The sequence below is a fragment of the Leucoraja erinacea genome, chromosome 32 (assembly GCF_028641065.1).
Source record: "Leucoraja erinacea ecotype New England chromosome 32, Leri_hhj_1, whole genome shotgun sequence".
Taxonomy (NCBI): Eukaryota; Metazoa; Chordata; class Chondrichthyes; order Rajiformes; family Rajidae; genus Leucoraja; species Leucoraja erinaceus.
Window position 1 is genome coordinate 26,330,207 of NC_073408.1, and position 16,597 is coordinate 26,346,803.

Consider the following 16,597-nt stretch of genomic DNA (forward strand, 5'->3'; position numbering starts at 1 on the left):
CGCCTTGTCCTCCACACTACCCCCGCCTTGTCCTCCACCCTACCTCCGCCTTGTCCTCCACTCTACCCCACCTTGTCCTCCACTCTACCCCCCCCCCCCTTGTCCTCCACTCTGCCCCGCCTTGTTGTCCTCCACTCTACCACCACCTTGTCCTCCACTCTACCCCCGCCTTGTCCTCCACTCTACCACCACCTTGTCCTCCACTCTACCCCCGCCTTGTACCCTCCACTCTACCCCCGCCTTGTCCTCCACTCTACCCCCCGCCTTGTCCTCCACTCTATCCCCTTCCCCTCCACACTACCCCCACCTTCCCCTCCACCCCCCCTTGTCCTCCACTATATCCACCCCGCCTTGTCCACTCTCCACTCTACCCCCGCCTTGTCCTCCACTATACCCCCCCCCTTGCCCTGTCCTCCACTCTACCCCCGCCTTGTCCTCCACCCCCTTGTCCTCCACTATATCCCCGCCTTGTCCTACCCCCACACTCTACCCCCACCTCGTCCTCGACTATATCCCCGCCTTGTCCTCCACTCTACCCCCACCCCCTTGTCCTCCACTCTACCCCGCCTTGTCCTCCACACTACCCCCACCTTGTCCTCCACTATATCCCCGCCTTGTCCTCCACTCTACCCCCACCTTGTCCTCCACTCTACCCCCACCTTGTCCTCCACTCTACTCCCGCCTTGTCCTCCACTCCTACTCTACCCCCGCCTTGTCCTCCACTCTACCCCGCCTTGTCCTCCACTCCTCCCGCCTTGTCTCCACACTACCCCCCCTTGTCCTCCACACTCCCCCCACCCCCTTGTCCTCCACTCTACCCCCGTGCCTTGTCCTCCACTCTACCCCGCCTTGTCCTCCACTTGTCCTCCACTCTAGCTTTAATGTTATTGCTAGTTCCAGCGCTTCCCGCTTGGCTGGTGTTGCAACGTGCTCGGTACAAGACGTGGTGAACCAAGAACCACTTGTGTTTGATGTGGTGAAACGTGCAGCCAATGGGCAGGGCAACTTGGCGCAGTTGTGTGCAAAGTGCATTTATCCTGGGCTATGTGTGCGAGGTGGCTCCATAAATAGCTGTCTCGCTCCAGATGGTCTCAGCGGTCTGGTACTGTACTCTCTAATCTGCCTCCGCTCCTCTGTGTTTAGGCTCGGGCTGGTCTGCTTCAGATGACATATTCTGTGAGTGGGAAGGAATGTAGCATCGGCCTCTCCTTCTGTACTCGGTCCCAACAAACTTGGCGCCACCAGCCTGTAATTACCTCTCGCCCAGCCCTTCTTCCTCTATAATCCCCAGGTCAGACCGCTCCTATATGTTGCTCCCTGTTGCTGGGAATCGTTTATGTTGCGCCTTCTTTAAACAGAGCGGGATAAAGGCGCTGGTCTGTCTGTCTGGTGGAGCTTTCAGCCCCCGAGCCTCCCCGCACCATGTCCATCGCCGGTATCGCCACCGAGTTCATCCTCTCAGACTCACTGATCAGGGAAGAGCACGACTCACGGGCCAAGGGACTGCGCCTCGAACTGCCCACCGACCGAATGATCAAGTTTATCTCCGTGGGACTTCCGCTGCTCCTCGTCTCAGCGGCGTTGGCCAAGGAAATCTCTCTGCGTGAGTCTCAATCTGCCCGGGGCCACACGGAGTGGATCATTGATCCATTATTAACTCACGGTCCATGGCTCGCTAATGGTCAGCTGGAGGTTAACAGTTCACGTCTAGTAAATAGTGTTTAATTAAGGATTAAATTATGTAATGCTATGTATTGCTGCTAAATGTATATAATAGTCTACCAAGACACAATGAACTGCCGCTGGAGTACCTCAGCGGCTCAGGCAGCGGCTCTGGAGAGAAGGGATAACGTTTCGGGTCGAGACGCTTCTTCAGATAAGTCAGGGAAGAGGGAAACGAGAGATAAAGAACAATGAATTAATGATATGCAACAAAGTAAAGACGATAAAGGCCATTGTTAGCTGTTGGGTGAAAACCTCCAATTTGCGTTTAGCCTCTGTGTGGGATTGGGAAGGAGAATTAAAGTGTTTAGCAACAGGAAGATCAGGTTGGTCCAAGAGGGCTGAGTGAAGGTGTTCAGCGAAACGATTGCCCAGTCTGTGTTTGGTCTCCCCTATGTATAGTTCATATCTTGAACAACGGATACAATAGATGAGGTTGGAGGAGGTGCGTGAACCTCTGTCTAAACAGAAAGGACTGTCGGGGTCCCTGGACAGAGTCGAGGGAGAAGGTATAGTGACAGGTGTTGCATCTTCTGCAGGGGAAGGTACCGGGGAGAGGGTGGTTTGGGTGGGAAGGGAGTTGCGGAGGGAACGGTCTCTGCGGAAAGGGGTGGAGATGGGAAAATGTGGCCAGTGGTGTGATCCCTTTGGAGGTGGTGAAAATGTCGGAGGATTATGTGCTGTATGCGACGGCTGATGAGGTGAAAGATAAGGACTAGGGGTACTCTGTCTCTGTTGCAACTACAGGGAGGGGGAGCAAGGGAGGAGCTGCGAGATGCCGAGGATTCACGAGTGAGGGCCTCATCTATGATGGGTGAGGGGCACCCCCAGTCCCTAAAGGAGGAGGACATCTCGGATGTCCTGGTATGGAACACCTCATCTTTGGCGCAGATGCAGCAGGGACGAAATAATTTGGAGTCGGGGACAGAGTCTTTGCAGGAAAGCAGGGAGGGAAAAAGTGTAGTCTAGATAGCGGTGGGAGTCGGTGGGTCAATAGATGTCAGTCAGTCTATTTCCTGTGATTGAGATGTGATCACAAGGAAGGGGAGGGAAGTGTCGGAAATGGTCCAAGTGTATTTGAGTGCACGAGAGAAATTGGTGGAGAAGTTAATGATGTCCAGGAGTTGTGCATGGGTGCAGGAGCATCTTCTTTAACCACTGTTCCAGGTGTGGGCTATATATCGGTGAGACCAAGCGCAGGCTCGGCGATCGTTTCGCTGAACACCTCCGCTCAGTCCGCCTTAACCTACCTGATCTCCCGTTTGTTTGGCACTTTTACTCTGGCTTTCGCCCCCTCCATAGCACAGAAACGGCTCTCCTCAAAGTCCTCAACGACCTCCTCACCTCTGCTGACACTGGTGCCCTCAACATCCTCATTCTCCTCGACCTGAGCGCAGCCTTCGATACAGTGAACCATAACATCCGGCTCACCAGACTCAAAGACCTCGGCATTGAAGGCTCTGCACTGAGCTGGCTCCGTTCCTACCTTTCCTACAGATCCCACTTGATCTCTCTCCACAACCACACCTCTGCTACAGCCACAGTCGCCCAAGGCGTTCCCCAAGACTCCGTACTCGGCCCCCTCCTCTTCATCATCTACATCCTCCCCCTTGGTCAGATATTCCGCCACTTCAACCTGGACATCCACTGTTACGCCGATGACACCCAGATCTACCTCGGCACCAAATCCCCCCACAATCCCACTCCCCTCTCTCCCATATCAACTCCTGTTTGTCAGCTGTAAAAATCTGGATGCAACATAACTTCCTCAAACTCAACAGCGATAAGACAGAATTCCTCCTCATAGGCTCCAAAGCCACACTCAGCAAAATCAATAACCCCACTCTCACCATCGACGGCACCACTGTCTCCCCATCTCCCCAGGCCCGCAACCTTGGCGTGATCTTTGATCCCACCCTCTCCCTAGAGCCTCACATCCGCCATGTCATTAAAACCTCCTTCTTTCATCTCCGCAACATCGCCAAACTCAGACCCTCTCTCACACCTCCCACTGCTGAAAGACTCATCCATGCCTTCATCTCCTCCCGACTGGACTATTGCAACTCACTTCTCCTTGGCATCAGCTCCACCTACATCAACCGACTCCAACTGGTCCAGAACGCAGCCGCCCGACTCATCACCCACACCAAATCCTGGCACCACATCACTCCAGTCCTCAAACAACTTCACTGGCTTCCCATCTCCCACCGGATCACCTACAAAATCCTGATCCTCACCTACAAAGCCCTCCACCATCTGGCCCCCCCATATCTCACTGACCTCCTCTCCCCCTACCAACCCTCACGGTCCCTCAGATCCACATCAGCTGGTCTCCTCTCCATCCACAAGTCCAACCTTAGCAGTTTTGGGGACAGAGCCTTCTCCAGGGCAGCTCCCAGGCTCTGGAACTCCCTCCCCCAACTGATCTGCAATTCCGTGTCCCTCACCATCTTCCAGTCCGGCCTCAAGACCCATCTCTTCATCTCTGCCTATCCTTAGCCCCACGTCCCCCTCCCTTTTCATCTGTGCATTAATTGCCTCATATTGTGTTTTGAATTGAATTCTGTCTTTACTTTGTGTACTAGTCATGTCTCTACTATTTATTTCATTCCCCTTACATGTTTTTCATCTACCTGCTAAATTTTTGTAAGGTGTCCTTGAGACTCTTGAAAGGCGCCCATAAATAAAATGTATTATTATTATTAACTCCCCCTCCCATCCCCACACCGACCTCTCTGTCCTGGGCCAACATCATTGTCAGAATGAGGCCCAGTGTAAATTGACGGAACAGCACCTCATATTTAGCTTGGGCAGCTTACACCCCAGCGGTATGAACATTGACATCTGTAACTTTGCAAATTGCCCAACGCATCACCGGTTCCTCGCTCCCCTCCATTGAGTCTGTCCAAAGCAAGCGCTGTCTGCGGAGGGCGCTCAGCATCGCCAAGGACTGCTCTCACCCCAACCATGGACTGTTTACCCTCCTACCATCCGGGAGGCGCTACAGGTCTCTCCGTTGCCGAACCAGCAGGTCGAGGAACAGCTTCTTTCCGGCGGCTGTCACTCTACTCAACAAGGTACCTCGGTGACTGCCAATCACCACCCCCCGGACACTTATTATTATTTATTCAAATCGTTTGCTATGTCGCTCTTCCAGGGAGATGCTAAATGCATTTCGTTGTCTCTGTACTGTACACTGACAATGACAATTAAAATTGAATCTGAATCTGAATCTGAAGCTTTCGCTCTCTCCTCCCTCTTCCCACTTCTCTGGCCAGTCTGACTGTCGCTGATTACATTCTATCTCTGTTTGCTTTGATGTCACCATCTCATAGCTACCAATGATCTTTTTCCTTGATCTCGTGTGTTTTGATCTCTTACACTTCTTGACCTCCGTGTCTCCCTCTCCCCTGATGCTCAGTTTGAAGAAGGGTCTCGACCCAAAACCTCACCCATTCCTTTTGTCCAGGGATGCTGCCTGACCTACTGAGTTACTCCAGCATTTTGTGTCATATCTTCGGTGTAAACCAGCATCTGCAATCCCTTACTGTATGTAACTCAGCGGGACAGGCAGCATTTCTGGAGAGAAGCTGTGACGTTTTGGATCGAGCTGCGTTGTCATAGTTTATGCTTTGGTAAATGCTGATTATCTGTTCTGATGCTTCATGTATGTTTAATCAATACTTCATTATCAGCTAATATGGTTTGATGGTTACTTGCAAAAGCTAATTAATAAGATAGATGAATAGGAATTTCAGTGCCGGGGAAGCTGACTCGTGGTGTTTGTTTAGTTTGCTGAGCGGTTATTGTGGTTATTCTAGCTGCTCAAACAATGTTTACTAATTAGTTTATTGCCAGAGATTTTCATGTGATTTATCCCAGCCCCAAGTTTACATTAGACACCCTGTGATCTGTGAATCTGATGATAACATTTTCACCCCGAACCTGATGGCCAATGTTCAAATCCCGCTCTCATGGACTGGCTGTTAAGATTTGACTCGCTATTGATGGGGCTGGAGTGCTCTTTACTGATGAGAAATTAAACTCGGGCCTTATTCACTGGCCGTGAGAGATTACGTGGCACAGACTCGACAACCAAAGGAGTTTCCCTTATAAATCGTCAGTCTATTCCAAGCCCTTCACCACTCTGCTTTGATGGGGCATGTTATTGAATGATTCCCACATTCCCTCCGCTGGGACATGGTGAGCTTATGAAGGAGCCCACATGAAAACAGTTATGAAGGAGCCCTTATGTAAAAAACTCGAGGCTTTTCCCTGCCTCAAACCTGCTCGGAAATTTAATTGGATAAGTGTAGGAAGGAACTGCAGATGCTGGTCTAAACCGAAGATAGGCACAACATGCTGGAGTAACTCAGCAGACCAAGCAGCATTTGTAGAGAGAAAGAATGGGTGACGTTTCGGGTTGAGATCCTTCTTCAGGCTGAGAGTTGGGTAAACGGAAACGGGAGATGTAGACAGTGATAGAGAGAGAGAGAGGGGGAGAGGGAGGGGGAGAGGGAGAGGGAGAGAGGGAGAGAACAAAATGAGCGGAATGAAAGATTTTCAAAAAAGTAATGATGATGAGGGAAACGGGCCATTGTTAGCTTTTTGCTAGGTTCGAACAGGAACCTGGTGCGACTTGGGTGGGAGACGGTCAGAGAAAGAGGGAGCTACTTGAAGTTGGATAAATCAATATTCATACCACTGGGTTGTAAACTGGCCAAGCAACAAATGAGATGCTGTTCCTCCAATTTGCAATTAGCCTCACTCTTGGATATCTGGCCATATCACAATTGGATCTGGCCAGATCTGTATCTCATCATCACCATTTCCCTGAATGTATCTGCCAATATCCCTATCTATGATCTCAGCTTCCATGCTGCTTTTGGGAAGAGAATTCCAGACTTTTATACATTGATATGAAAATAAACATATTTTCTTTCCTTGCGTGTGGTGACCATACCCCAGCAGTGGGCTTCCTACATTTGGGCTTGAGTGACAAATGATGTCCATCCACAAATACCAACAGCGCTGGAGGAACTCAGTGGATTGCTGACTGACGTGCTGAGTTCCTCCAGTTGTATTGTTTGCACGGTATTGATGGAGTAAGTGTGGTATAAAATGGACTGTGTAACTAGGTGACCGTCTGGCCAAACACCTGCCTGGCAGCCCAGTTGGATCTCGTGGTTACTAATCACTTTAACTGACCTTTGTGTCCTGGGCCTCCTCCACTGTCAGAGTGAGATCACACGCACACTGGAGGAAGAACACCTCATATTCCATTTGGGCATCTTACAACCCAGTGGCATGAACATTGAATTTATGGTCATTTCAGGTAACAATTTGAGGAAACCGCCTCGCCCCCATCCTCCCACTCTACCCTGCGTACACACATCTTTAGTTTGGAGATACAGTGCGGAAACAGGTCCTTCGGCCCACCGAGTCGGTGCCGACCGGCGATCCCTGCACATTAACACCATCCTACACACACTAGGGACAATTTACAATTATACCAAGGCAATTAACCTACAAACCTCGACATCTTTGGAGTGTGGGTGGAAACCGGAGATCTCGGAGAAAACCCAAGCAGGTCACGGGGTGAAGGTACAAACTCTGTACAGACAGCACCCGTAGTCAAGAACGGGCCCCGGGTCTGTGGTGCTGTAGGGCAGTAACTCTACTGCTTGATTATTTTACTCTCCTCCATCGGCTCTTCTCCCACTCCTCCTAACCCCAGGCCACACATTTGTCTTTGCTCACCCTGTTCCCTTCTTCCCCCTGTCACTATATCTGAGTGGACATTAAACTCCACACCTTCATTCCTTATCAGATTCCACCATCCTCATTCATCTGTCTTCTCCAGCTCCAGCCCTGTTACTATCTCTCCCCATCTGACATCCTCGCCTGGATCCACCTATCACTTGCCAGCTCCTGCCCCTCACCTCTCTCCACCCTGCTCCATCAGCCTGAAGATGGGTCACGACCCAACCATCACCTGGCCATTTTCCTTCACCGTTGATGAGTTTCTGCAGCAGTCTGTTTTTTGATATTATCACTGTCTGTGTTTCAGGATCACAAATAACGTGTTTCCCGCCCAGAAACTTCTCGCTGAAGCAGGCCAACTATGTAGACTTGTACTGTTGGGAGACCCTGCTCCATTATCAGCTTCACCCCCACAACAACATGCAGACGTCACTCTGGATTCACAAGGTATGGACACACGGGCACCAGGGTACATGGCACTGTGAGGCCTGCATCTCCTCCTGGTGCTCAGGAAAGGCCAGGACTCCCTATTTAACTATAAGGGACGAGGGGAAGGTTTGTGAGAGAGCAGTGGAATGCTGCGGTGGTCCAGACTAGATCAGACATGGTCTTACTCATTGTCAAACCAGGGTTAAGAAGCATCCTTGCTTCTTCTTGATCTTGTGTCTCCCCAGCAAGAAAAGTGGGCAAGGTGTTGGAGGGTCTGGCTTGATACTGGCTGGCACTGAGGTTACAATCCTGGTGTGTGTAGCGTTATTAAGCTAATTTAATATGCAGACAAAATAATAGTGGACTCTTGTACATGCACATGGTTTGGTGAAACCACAATGTGGTGTTAATACAATCAATGCAGCACATGAGGTGCAGTCAGCTGTCCCTCCTAGTCATTTGTGGGGTCTCCATCTTGCCAGCAATGCCAGCATCTACCGCTCGGCCCTCTGTGGCCATCGTAGGATTAGGGCTGAGCCGGTCGCTCCAAGATGGTAGCAGGAAAGTATCTGTTCCTGAACCTTGTCGTGTGGGACTTCAGGTTTCTGTACCTACTGCCCGATGGAGGCAGTGAGAAGGGCATGGGCCCTATGGTGGGGATCATTGATGCTAGATGCCAGCTTCCTGAGGCAGCACCTGGTGTGGATGCTTTAGAGGGTGGAAAGGGCTGTGGCCATGATGGACCAGGCTGAGTCCACCATTCTTTGTAGCCTGGTGATTTTTGCATAGGAATTGACGTACCATGATACTTTCTTCGAAAAGCCCGGGCATTTTAGCCGCTTGCCCAGATGTATCCTCAGTGTTGTGAGTCTCTGCCTCCAACGCCATCACAGGCATGGTTGACACGGTGGCACAATGCTGCCTCACAGACCGGGAGACCAGGGTTTGATCCCGACTACGGGTGCTGTCTGTATGGAGTTTGTACGTCTCCCCGTGATATGTGTGGGTTTTCCCCGGGATCTCCAGTTTCCTCCCACACTCCAAAGATGTACATGTTTGTAAGTTAATTGGCTTGGTAAAAATGTAAATTGTCCTGAGTGTGTGTAGAATAGTGTTAATGTGCAGGGATCGCTGGTTGGCGTGGACACGATGGGCCGAAGGGCCTGTGCCGTGCTGTATCTCTAAATTAAATGTATTGCGCTCCAAATTGCAACCACCTCATGGTGGAAATAACCCTTTCTCAGACACTTGGGCAGATACAGGGACAGGAACAGGATAGGTTGAGAGGTCTGAAGAAGGATCTCGACCTGAAACGTCACCTATTCCTTCTCCCCAGAGATGCTGCCTGTCCCACTGAGTTACTCCAACTTTTAGTGTCTATCTAAGGTTGAGAGGGATGTGGGCTAAATGCAGGTAAATAAGAGTAGCTTAGATGGGACACCTTGGTCGGCATGGACATCGAAGGGCTTGTGTTGGTGCCGTATGACTCCATGACACTACCTTGGCCAGTGTAACCACATTGTTTCCATCAGTGCAGTGACCAGAACCATGCACAATACTCCAACTGTGGCCTAACATGATGTTCCAGCTAATGGTGCACCCAACCCCTTTGCCCTCTTCACCTGTGCTGCCATCTGTGGATGTATGCAGGGTCCCTTTGCTTTCAATCCTCCCTACAGCCCTACTGTGTAAGGTATGTTTCCTATCCCAAACTATGTGAGATTGGACATCAGTGGCGGGAGGGTTTTCCCTTTGTTGCCCGCTGACCTCAGTTCTACTGGGTGTTTGATGCCGCACGGCCAAATGGTGCCGTGGTGTCTCTGGAATTCAGCTCTTGAATCCATGTTTGAACCAAGACTGTGATGAAACCTGGCACCAAGCGGTTGTGGCAGTGAGTGAGTGTGACCCTTTCCAGCATCTTGAGTCCCATTCAGAGCTCTACGCCATCTGCAAACAGGCCCTTCAGCCAAACTCATCCAAGTTGTCAACCAAGCATGTCCACCTGACCAATATTCTTCTAAACCTTTCCTATCTGTGTACCTGTCCAAATGCTATAATTCAGTTTAGTTTAGTTTATTGGGTGGCACAGCGGTAGAGTTGCTGCCTTACAGCGCCAGAGACCCAGGTTTGATCCTGACCATGGGCGCTGTCTGTACTGAGTTTGTACGTTCTCCCTCCGTGTGGATTTTCTCCAGGTGCTCCGGTTTCCTCCCACACTCCAAACACGTACAGGTTTGCAGGTTATCCCAAGTGTGTAGGATAGTGCTAATGTACGGGATCGCTGGTTGGCATGGATTCAATGGGACGAAGGGCCTGTTTCGCATTGTAACTCTAAACTAGACTATTATTAGTGTCATGTGTGCCTAGGTACAATGAAAAGGTTTTATGTTGCGTGATATCCAGTCAGCAAAAATACTACATTTGAGCCACCTACAGTGTACAGATACAGGATAAAGGATATAATGTTTAGTGCAAGATAAGGTCCAGTAAAGTCCAATTAAAAATAGTTTGGTCTCCAATGAGGTAGATGGGAGGTTAGGACCGCTATCTAGTTGGTGAGAGAATGGTTCAGTTGACTGATAACAGCTGAGAAGAATCTATTCCTGAATTTGGAAATATGCATTTTCACACTTCTGTACCTCTTGCCTGATGGTAGAGGAGAAGAGGGAGTTACGGGGTGGGTGAGACTACTGTTAGTCTTGCCGAGGCAGCCTGAAGTGTAACTGGAATCAATGTGAGGGACAGAATGTGTAGGATGGAATTGCAGATTCCGGTTTACACCAAAGATAGACACAAAATGCTGGAGTAACTCAGCGGGTCAGGCAGCATCTCTGGAGAGAAGGAATTGGTGATGTTTCGGGTAGATTGGTTAAACACTGTTCCAGGCATACACTGGCTCTATCCTTGAACTTTATCTCCGCTACATCGGTGCTACCTTCTGCACCCATACAGAACCCACAGACTTAATTAACTTCACTACTAATTTCCATTCAACCTTCCGTTTCTTGATCTCACCGTCGTCATCACAGGACATGGACTATCGATGGACATCTATACATAACTGATACTCTGATCTTGTTATCTTCCGGTTTGGCGGTCTTTCTATTTGCGCGAAAATGGTTCGCGACAGCGCTATGATTTTTCGCCAGTTCACTCACCGTTCTCCTGTGCTGTGAGTCCACCAAGTTTCGTTCCGATCGGTTGAATGTCGTAAAAGTTAGCGAGGTTTAAAAATCTTAAAAACCGCGCGTGTGCAGATCGATCTCTTCTGCCAGTTGGCGCCGTGTGGATTGGTCTTTTCTCATGTCACTCCCTGGGACGGACCGCCGCTTCCTGTGCCATCGCATCTTTACTGGAGCTGAGGATGGCCGGCGGAGGTTTTCGGACCCGAAGTGACCCAGCCCTAAGCAGCCCAGCCCTGGAGACCCGACCCAGCTGAGCGTGGGGGACCCAGCCCAGCCCGGAGTCGAAGATGTCGTTAAACGGAAAGCGGAGACTCTGATCCTGGCAGAAGAGAACGACCAGCACCCGCTGTGAGTCCCCATCGTGCCTCCAATTCCAGCCACTACCCCTCTGGTCCCCTTCGCTGGCTCCTCCACACTCCCCCATGATGCCCCCCTCTCCCCATGGCTCTTACCCATCGTATGAGCTCACTACCCCCCGCCCATACACCCCCTCTCTCCCCCCTCTCCCCCACAGCTCTCCGCTGCCCCACACAAACCGACCCCCGGCCCCAAAACCCCCCCCCCCCATAACCCCCCCATAACCCCTTCCGGCCCTACAAACCCCGCCCCCACACCCCCCCCCCCCTCCCCCCATCCCCATAAACCCCCACCCCTTGCTTTGGGGGACCAGGCATCCCGTGTGACTGGGACCCAACGGATCCCACTTAGTCTAGTCTATTATAAACCCTCTGACTCCCATAGCTATCTACACTTCTTCCCACCCTGCTTCCCGTAAAGACTATATCCCCTACTCCCAATTCCTCCATCTATGCCACATCAGCGCCCAAGATGAGGTGTTCCACACTCCCATCATAGATGAGGCCGTCGCATGTGTCTCCCTACAGCTCCGCTCTGGCTCCCCCTCCCCCTGCACAATTCTCTGCAAGTTGTTGCAGTCTCGGATGGAGCTGTTGCCAAACCATGATGTGATGCATCCCGATAAAATGCTTTGTAAGGGACATTTGTTAGAGGTTGGGGAGGGTTGTTGGGGAGGGTTGTTGGGCACTTGCTGAACTTCCCAAGACTTCTAAGGAAGTTGAGACGTTGGTGTGCTTCCTTGGCCATTGCTACCCACCACCCCACCCTCCACTATTTGCTCTGACAGATCGTTCAACGTCGGCACCACCCTCTGTGTGAAAGTAAGTTGCCCCTCGGTTGTCTTAAATCTTTCCCCTCTCTCTTCAAACCTATGTCCTCTAGCTTTAGGCTCCCCTCCCCTGAGGAAAGGACTTTAGGTATTTATTATTTAGTCCACGCATCATTTTATGAACATCTAGAAGACTGTATGGGTGGAGCTGAGAAACCCTAGTTGGGGAGTTCTACAGACTCCCAAATAGTCAACGGGAATTAGAAGGGCAATAATGCCAGGAGATTGCAGGCAGCTGCGAGACTCATAAGATTGCCATAGTTAGGGATTTTCACTTTCCCAATATAGATGGAGTATCATAGTGCCAGGGGTGGGATGGAATTTGTCATATGTGCTCAGATTCAGATTCAGATTCAGATTCAATTTTAATTGTCATTGTCAGTGTACAGTACAGAGACAACGAAATGCATCAGGAAAGTTTTCTCATGCAAACTTTGAGGAATTTGTAGAGGACCCAACACAGGAGAGGGCCAAGCTTGACCTAGTCTTGGGAAATTGACAATGGCAAGTAAGTGACGTGTCAGTGCATGAGTCTTTAGGAGCAGTGACCACTGTTCCATTAGCGTTAAATTAGTTACGGATAAAGACAGGGCAGGCTCACAAGTTAAAATTCTGATTTTCAGTAAGGCCAAGTTTAATGGTATTATACAGAAACTTGCTAAAGTTGGATGGAGTAGGTTATTTGTAGGCAAAGGAACACCCGGAAAGTGGAATGCTTTTAAATGTGATGACAAGAGTTGAGGCATACATGATTTTGTTAGAGTGAAGGGCAAGGCTGGTAGGAGTATAAAAGTTTGGATGATGAGAGAAATTGTGAATCAGGTCAGGCAAAAGAGGAGGTGTAGGGTCATGTCTCTCCCTGGAGGAGATAACATTAAGGAAAATCCATCGAGAATTTGCAATGAGTTTAATGTAGATGTGTGAGTAGTTACATTTTGGGAAGTCAGACCAGGATAGGACATTCACAGTGAATGGCAGGGCCTGGGGAGTGTTGTAGAGCAGAGGGATCTAAGATGCAGGTATATAGTTCCAGGTAGAGAAGTAGATAAGCTCAAGAAGTTTTTTTGTCACATTTGGGCTTCTTCAGTCAGGATATTGAGTATAGAAGTTGGGATAGACACAAAAAGCTGGAGTAACTCAAAAAATAATTCCTTTTCTCCAAAGATGCCGCCTGACCTGCTGAGTTACTTCTGCTTTTTGAGTCTATCTTTGGTTTAAACCAGCATCTGTAGTGCCTTATTATACAAAGAAGTTGGATATTATGTTACAATTGCACAATATGTTGTGGAGAAGAGTTATATGGATGTTGCCACAGCTTGAGGGCCTGAGCTATAGGGAGAGGTTGGGCAGGCTAGGACTTTATTCTTTGGAGTGCAGGAGAATGAGGGTTGATCTTATAGAGGTGTAGAAATCATGAGGGGAATAGCTAGGGTAAATTCCAGTCTTTTGTACAGAATTTGGGAATGGAGAATCAACGGACATAGGTTTAAGGTCAGAAGGGAAAGATTTATTCGGAACATGAGGGGCAACTTTTTCACACAGAGTGATGGGTATATGGATCGAGCTGCCAGAGGTGGTAGTTGAGGCAGGTACCATAACAACATTTAAAGGAATTTGGATAAGAAAAGCTTTGAAATAAATGGACAAACATTCACAGGTGGGACTGAGTGTAGATGGGCAAGTTTGGCCGAAGGGCCTGTTTCCGTGTTGTATGACTCTTCTGTCTCTTACATTCCAGGGAAAACAGACACGGCTTGTCCAGCCTCTCCTTATAACTCAAACCCTCCAGACTTGATACCATCCTCGTAAATCTTATTTGTATCCTTTCCAATTTAACGACATCCTCAATTTAGCAGGACAAATAGAACTGTACACAATCCTCCAAATGTGGCCTTACCAATGTCTTGTACTGCTGTAAAATGACAACCCAACCTGTTCTCATTACCCTGTCTGATGAAGGCAAATGTGTCAAAGGCCATGTTCATTACGCTGCCTACCTGCACTTTCACCTGCATAGAGGTGTACAGCTGCACCCTCGGTCTCGCCATTCTAAAACGTTCCCAGGGCTCTGCCATTTACTGCCTAAATCCTGCTCTGGGTTTTCCTACCAAAATGTAACACTTCATATGTATCTGAATTAAACGCTGTCTATTCTATCGTCCTAATTGATCAAGATTCTGGTGTAATCTTACTAGTCTAATTCACTGTCCACCCACAGACTCACTAACCTCAACACCTACATTCACACTTACATGGTTAATATAAATACCACACACTAGTACACCCAGCTTGATCCCTGTGATACACCACTGGATACATTTATCTCCAAAGGCCGTCAACTCCTCAATGTTAGGCTGTAGTGCGGATGGAGATACGATACGTAAATCAATCGCATCTCCGTCCAGGTAATAGATTAAAAAAAAGTTTCCGCCCTCCCCCCCTCATCCTCCACATAAAACAAGCTAAAGAACATGAAGAACACTAAACAAACAAACAAGGAAGGAAGGGACAGACAGACAGACAGACTGTTGGCGAGGCGGCCATGACCGATCATCTAAAATCAGTAGCCCGTTACTGCTTTTTCCTTTGATTCCTTTAGCCCTAAGAGCTAAATCTATCTCTCTCTTGAAAATATCCAGTGAATTGGCCTCCACTGCCTCTGTGGCAGATAATTCCACAGATTCACAACTCTCTGGGTCAAAAAGCTTTTCCTCATCTCAGTCCTACCCCTTATTCTTAACCTGTGACCCCTGGTTCTGGACTCCCCCAACATCGGGAACATTTTTTCTGTATCTAGCCTGTCCAGTCCTTTGAGAATTTAATGTTTCTACTAGACTAAGTGGGACCCGTTGGGTCCCATTCTCACAAGGGAGGCCTGGTCCCCGAACACAATATTCCACCACTCGCGCATAGTCCCCAACTGCGCAGGCGCAGCTGACGGGTTCCCGTTGTGACGCCCCCTGATCCCCCCTCCTCCGCTCACTCCCCCACTCCGCCCCTTGCCCTTCCGCCCCCCCCCTCAAACTCCCCCGTCACCTCCTAGCGGCTCTTCGGTGGCACAGCCATTCCCTCCCATTGGGTTCTCATTGGGATGTGGAGCACGCAGGTATTACTGCGCAGGTACAGCTGACTGGCACAGCAAGTGGAAAAGTGATTTATTTTAGCTTAAAATGTGACAACAATTTAAACGTTAAAGATGAGATTTATTCAGTCCATTCTTTCTTGTTATGTCTCTAATTATGTCCTGCAGCCAGGGGAGAGGGACGGCTTCAGGCAGTGGCCAGCGGAGTGGGGTGGGGGCTTTCTGGAGGGGTAGTATGGGTGTTGTGGGCTGAACGGACTGGTTTTCAGAGGGCTAGTACAGACATTGTGAGCCGAATGGACTCCTGGGCTGGTCCTGCAGCTGGGAACGGTGAGGCTTCAAGTGGGGGCTGGCAGGAAAGTTCTGTAGCCGGGATAGGGGACGGCTTCAGCCAGGGGCCAGCGGGGGGAGCGCTGCTGTGGCCTACTGTTGCCGTGGCCTGCCGCTGCTGTGGCGTGCCGGGGGGGGGGGGGGGGGGGTGTGCGAGGGGAGGGTGATGGGGGTGGTGAGCCCTGCCAGCACCCGGCTCCGCCAGCACTCAGCCCCGGTAGCGCTCAGCTCCTTCAATGCCCCCACTCTCACTCCTCCCTTCCCCAGGATCTAGAGATTGCAGCAGTCAAGCAGGCTCCGTGCTCCAGGCCGCCTCCGTGCACCGGGCAGCTTCTTGACTCGCCGTTCACTGACTCGTGGTTTCTGGGCTCGCAGTTCACTGACCCATGGCTTCTGGACTCAGTTCTCACATTTCCATATAACTATATAACCATATAACAATTACAGCAGGGAAACAGGCCATCTCGGCCCTACAAGTCCGTGCCGAACAATTATTTTCCCCTAGTCCCATCTATCCGCACTCAGACCATAACCCTCCATTCCCTTCCCATCCATATACCAATCATGTACATGACAACCAACAGTGGACCCAACACAGATCCCTGAGGCACCCCATTAGTCGCCTGCCTCCAACCTGACAAACAGCCATCCACCATTACCCTCTGGCGTCCCCCATTCAGCCACTGTTGAATCCATCTTGCTCCTCCTGCATTTATACCCAACAATTGAACCTTCTTAACCAACCTTCCATGAGGAACCTTGTCAAAGGCCTTACTAAAGTCCATATAGACAACATCCACTGCTTTACCCTCATCAATTTCCCTAGTAACCTCTTCAAAAAATTCAAGAAGATTAGTCAAACATGACCTTCCAGGCACAAATCCATGGTGACTGTTCCTA

General features: G+C 49.9%; 1 protein-coding gene across 1 annotated transcript in view; it reads left to right on the plus strand.

Annotated features, from left to right (window-relative positions):
• Window positions 1-1,113: 1,113 nt before the first annotated feature.
• panx3 (pannexin 3) overlaps window positions 1,114-16,597 on the plus strand; it is a 45,267-nt gene continuing 29,783 nt past the window's right edge. The window contains exons 1-2 of the mRNA XM_055660942.1: window positions 1,114-1,603; window positions 7,793-7,932. Coding sequence (XP_055516917.1) covers window positions 1,423-1,603; window positions 7,793-7,932 — 321 coding nt within the window. The 5' untranslated portion in view covers window positions 1,114-1,422. The remainder of the gene's footprint in view (window positions 1,604-7,792; window positions 7,933-16,597) is intronic.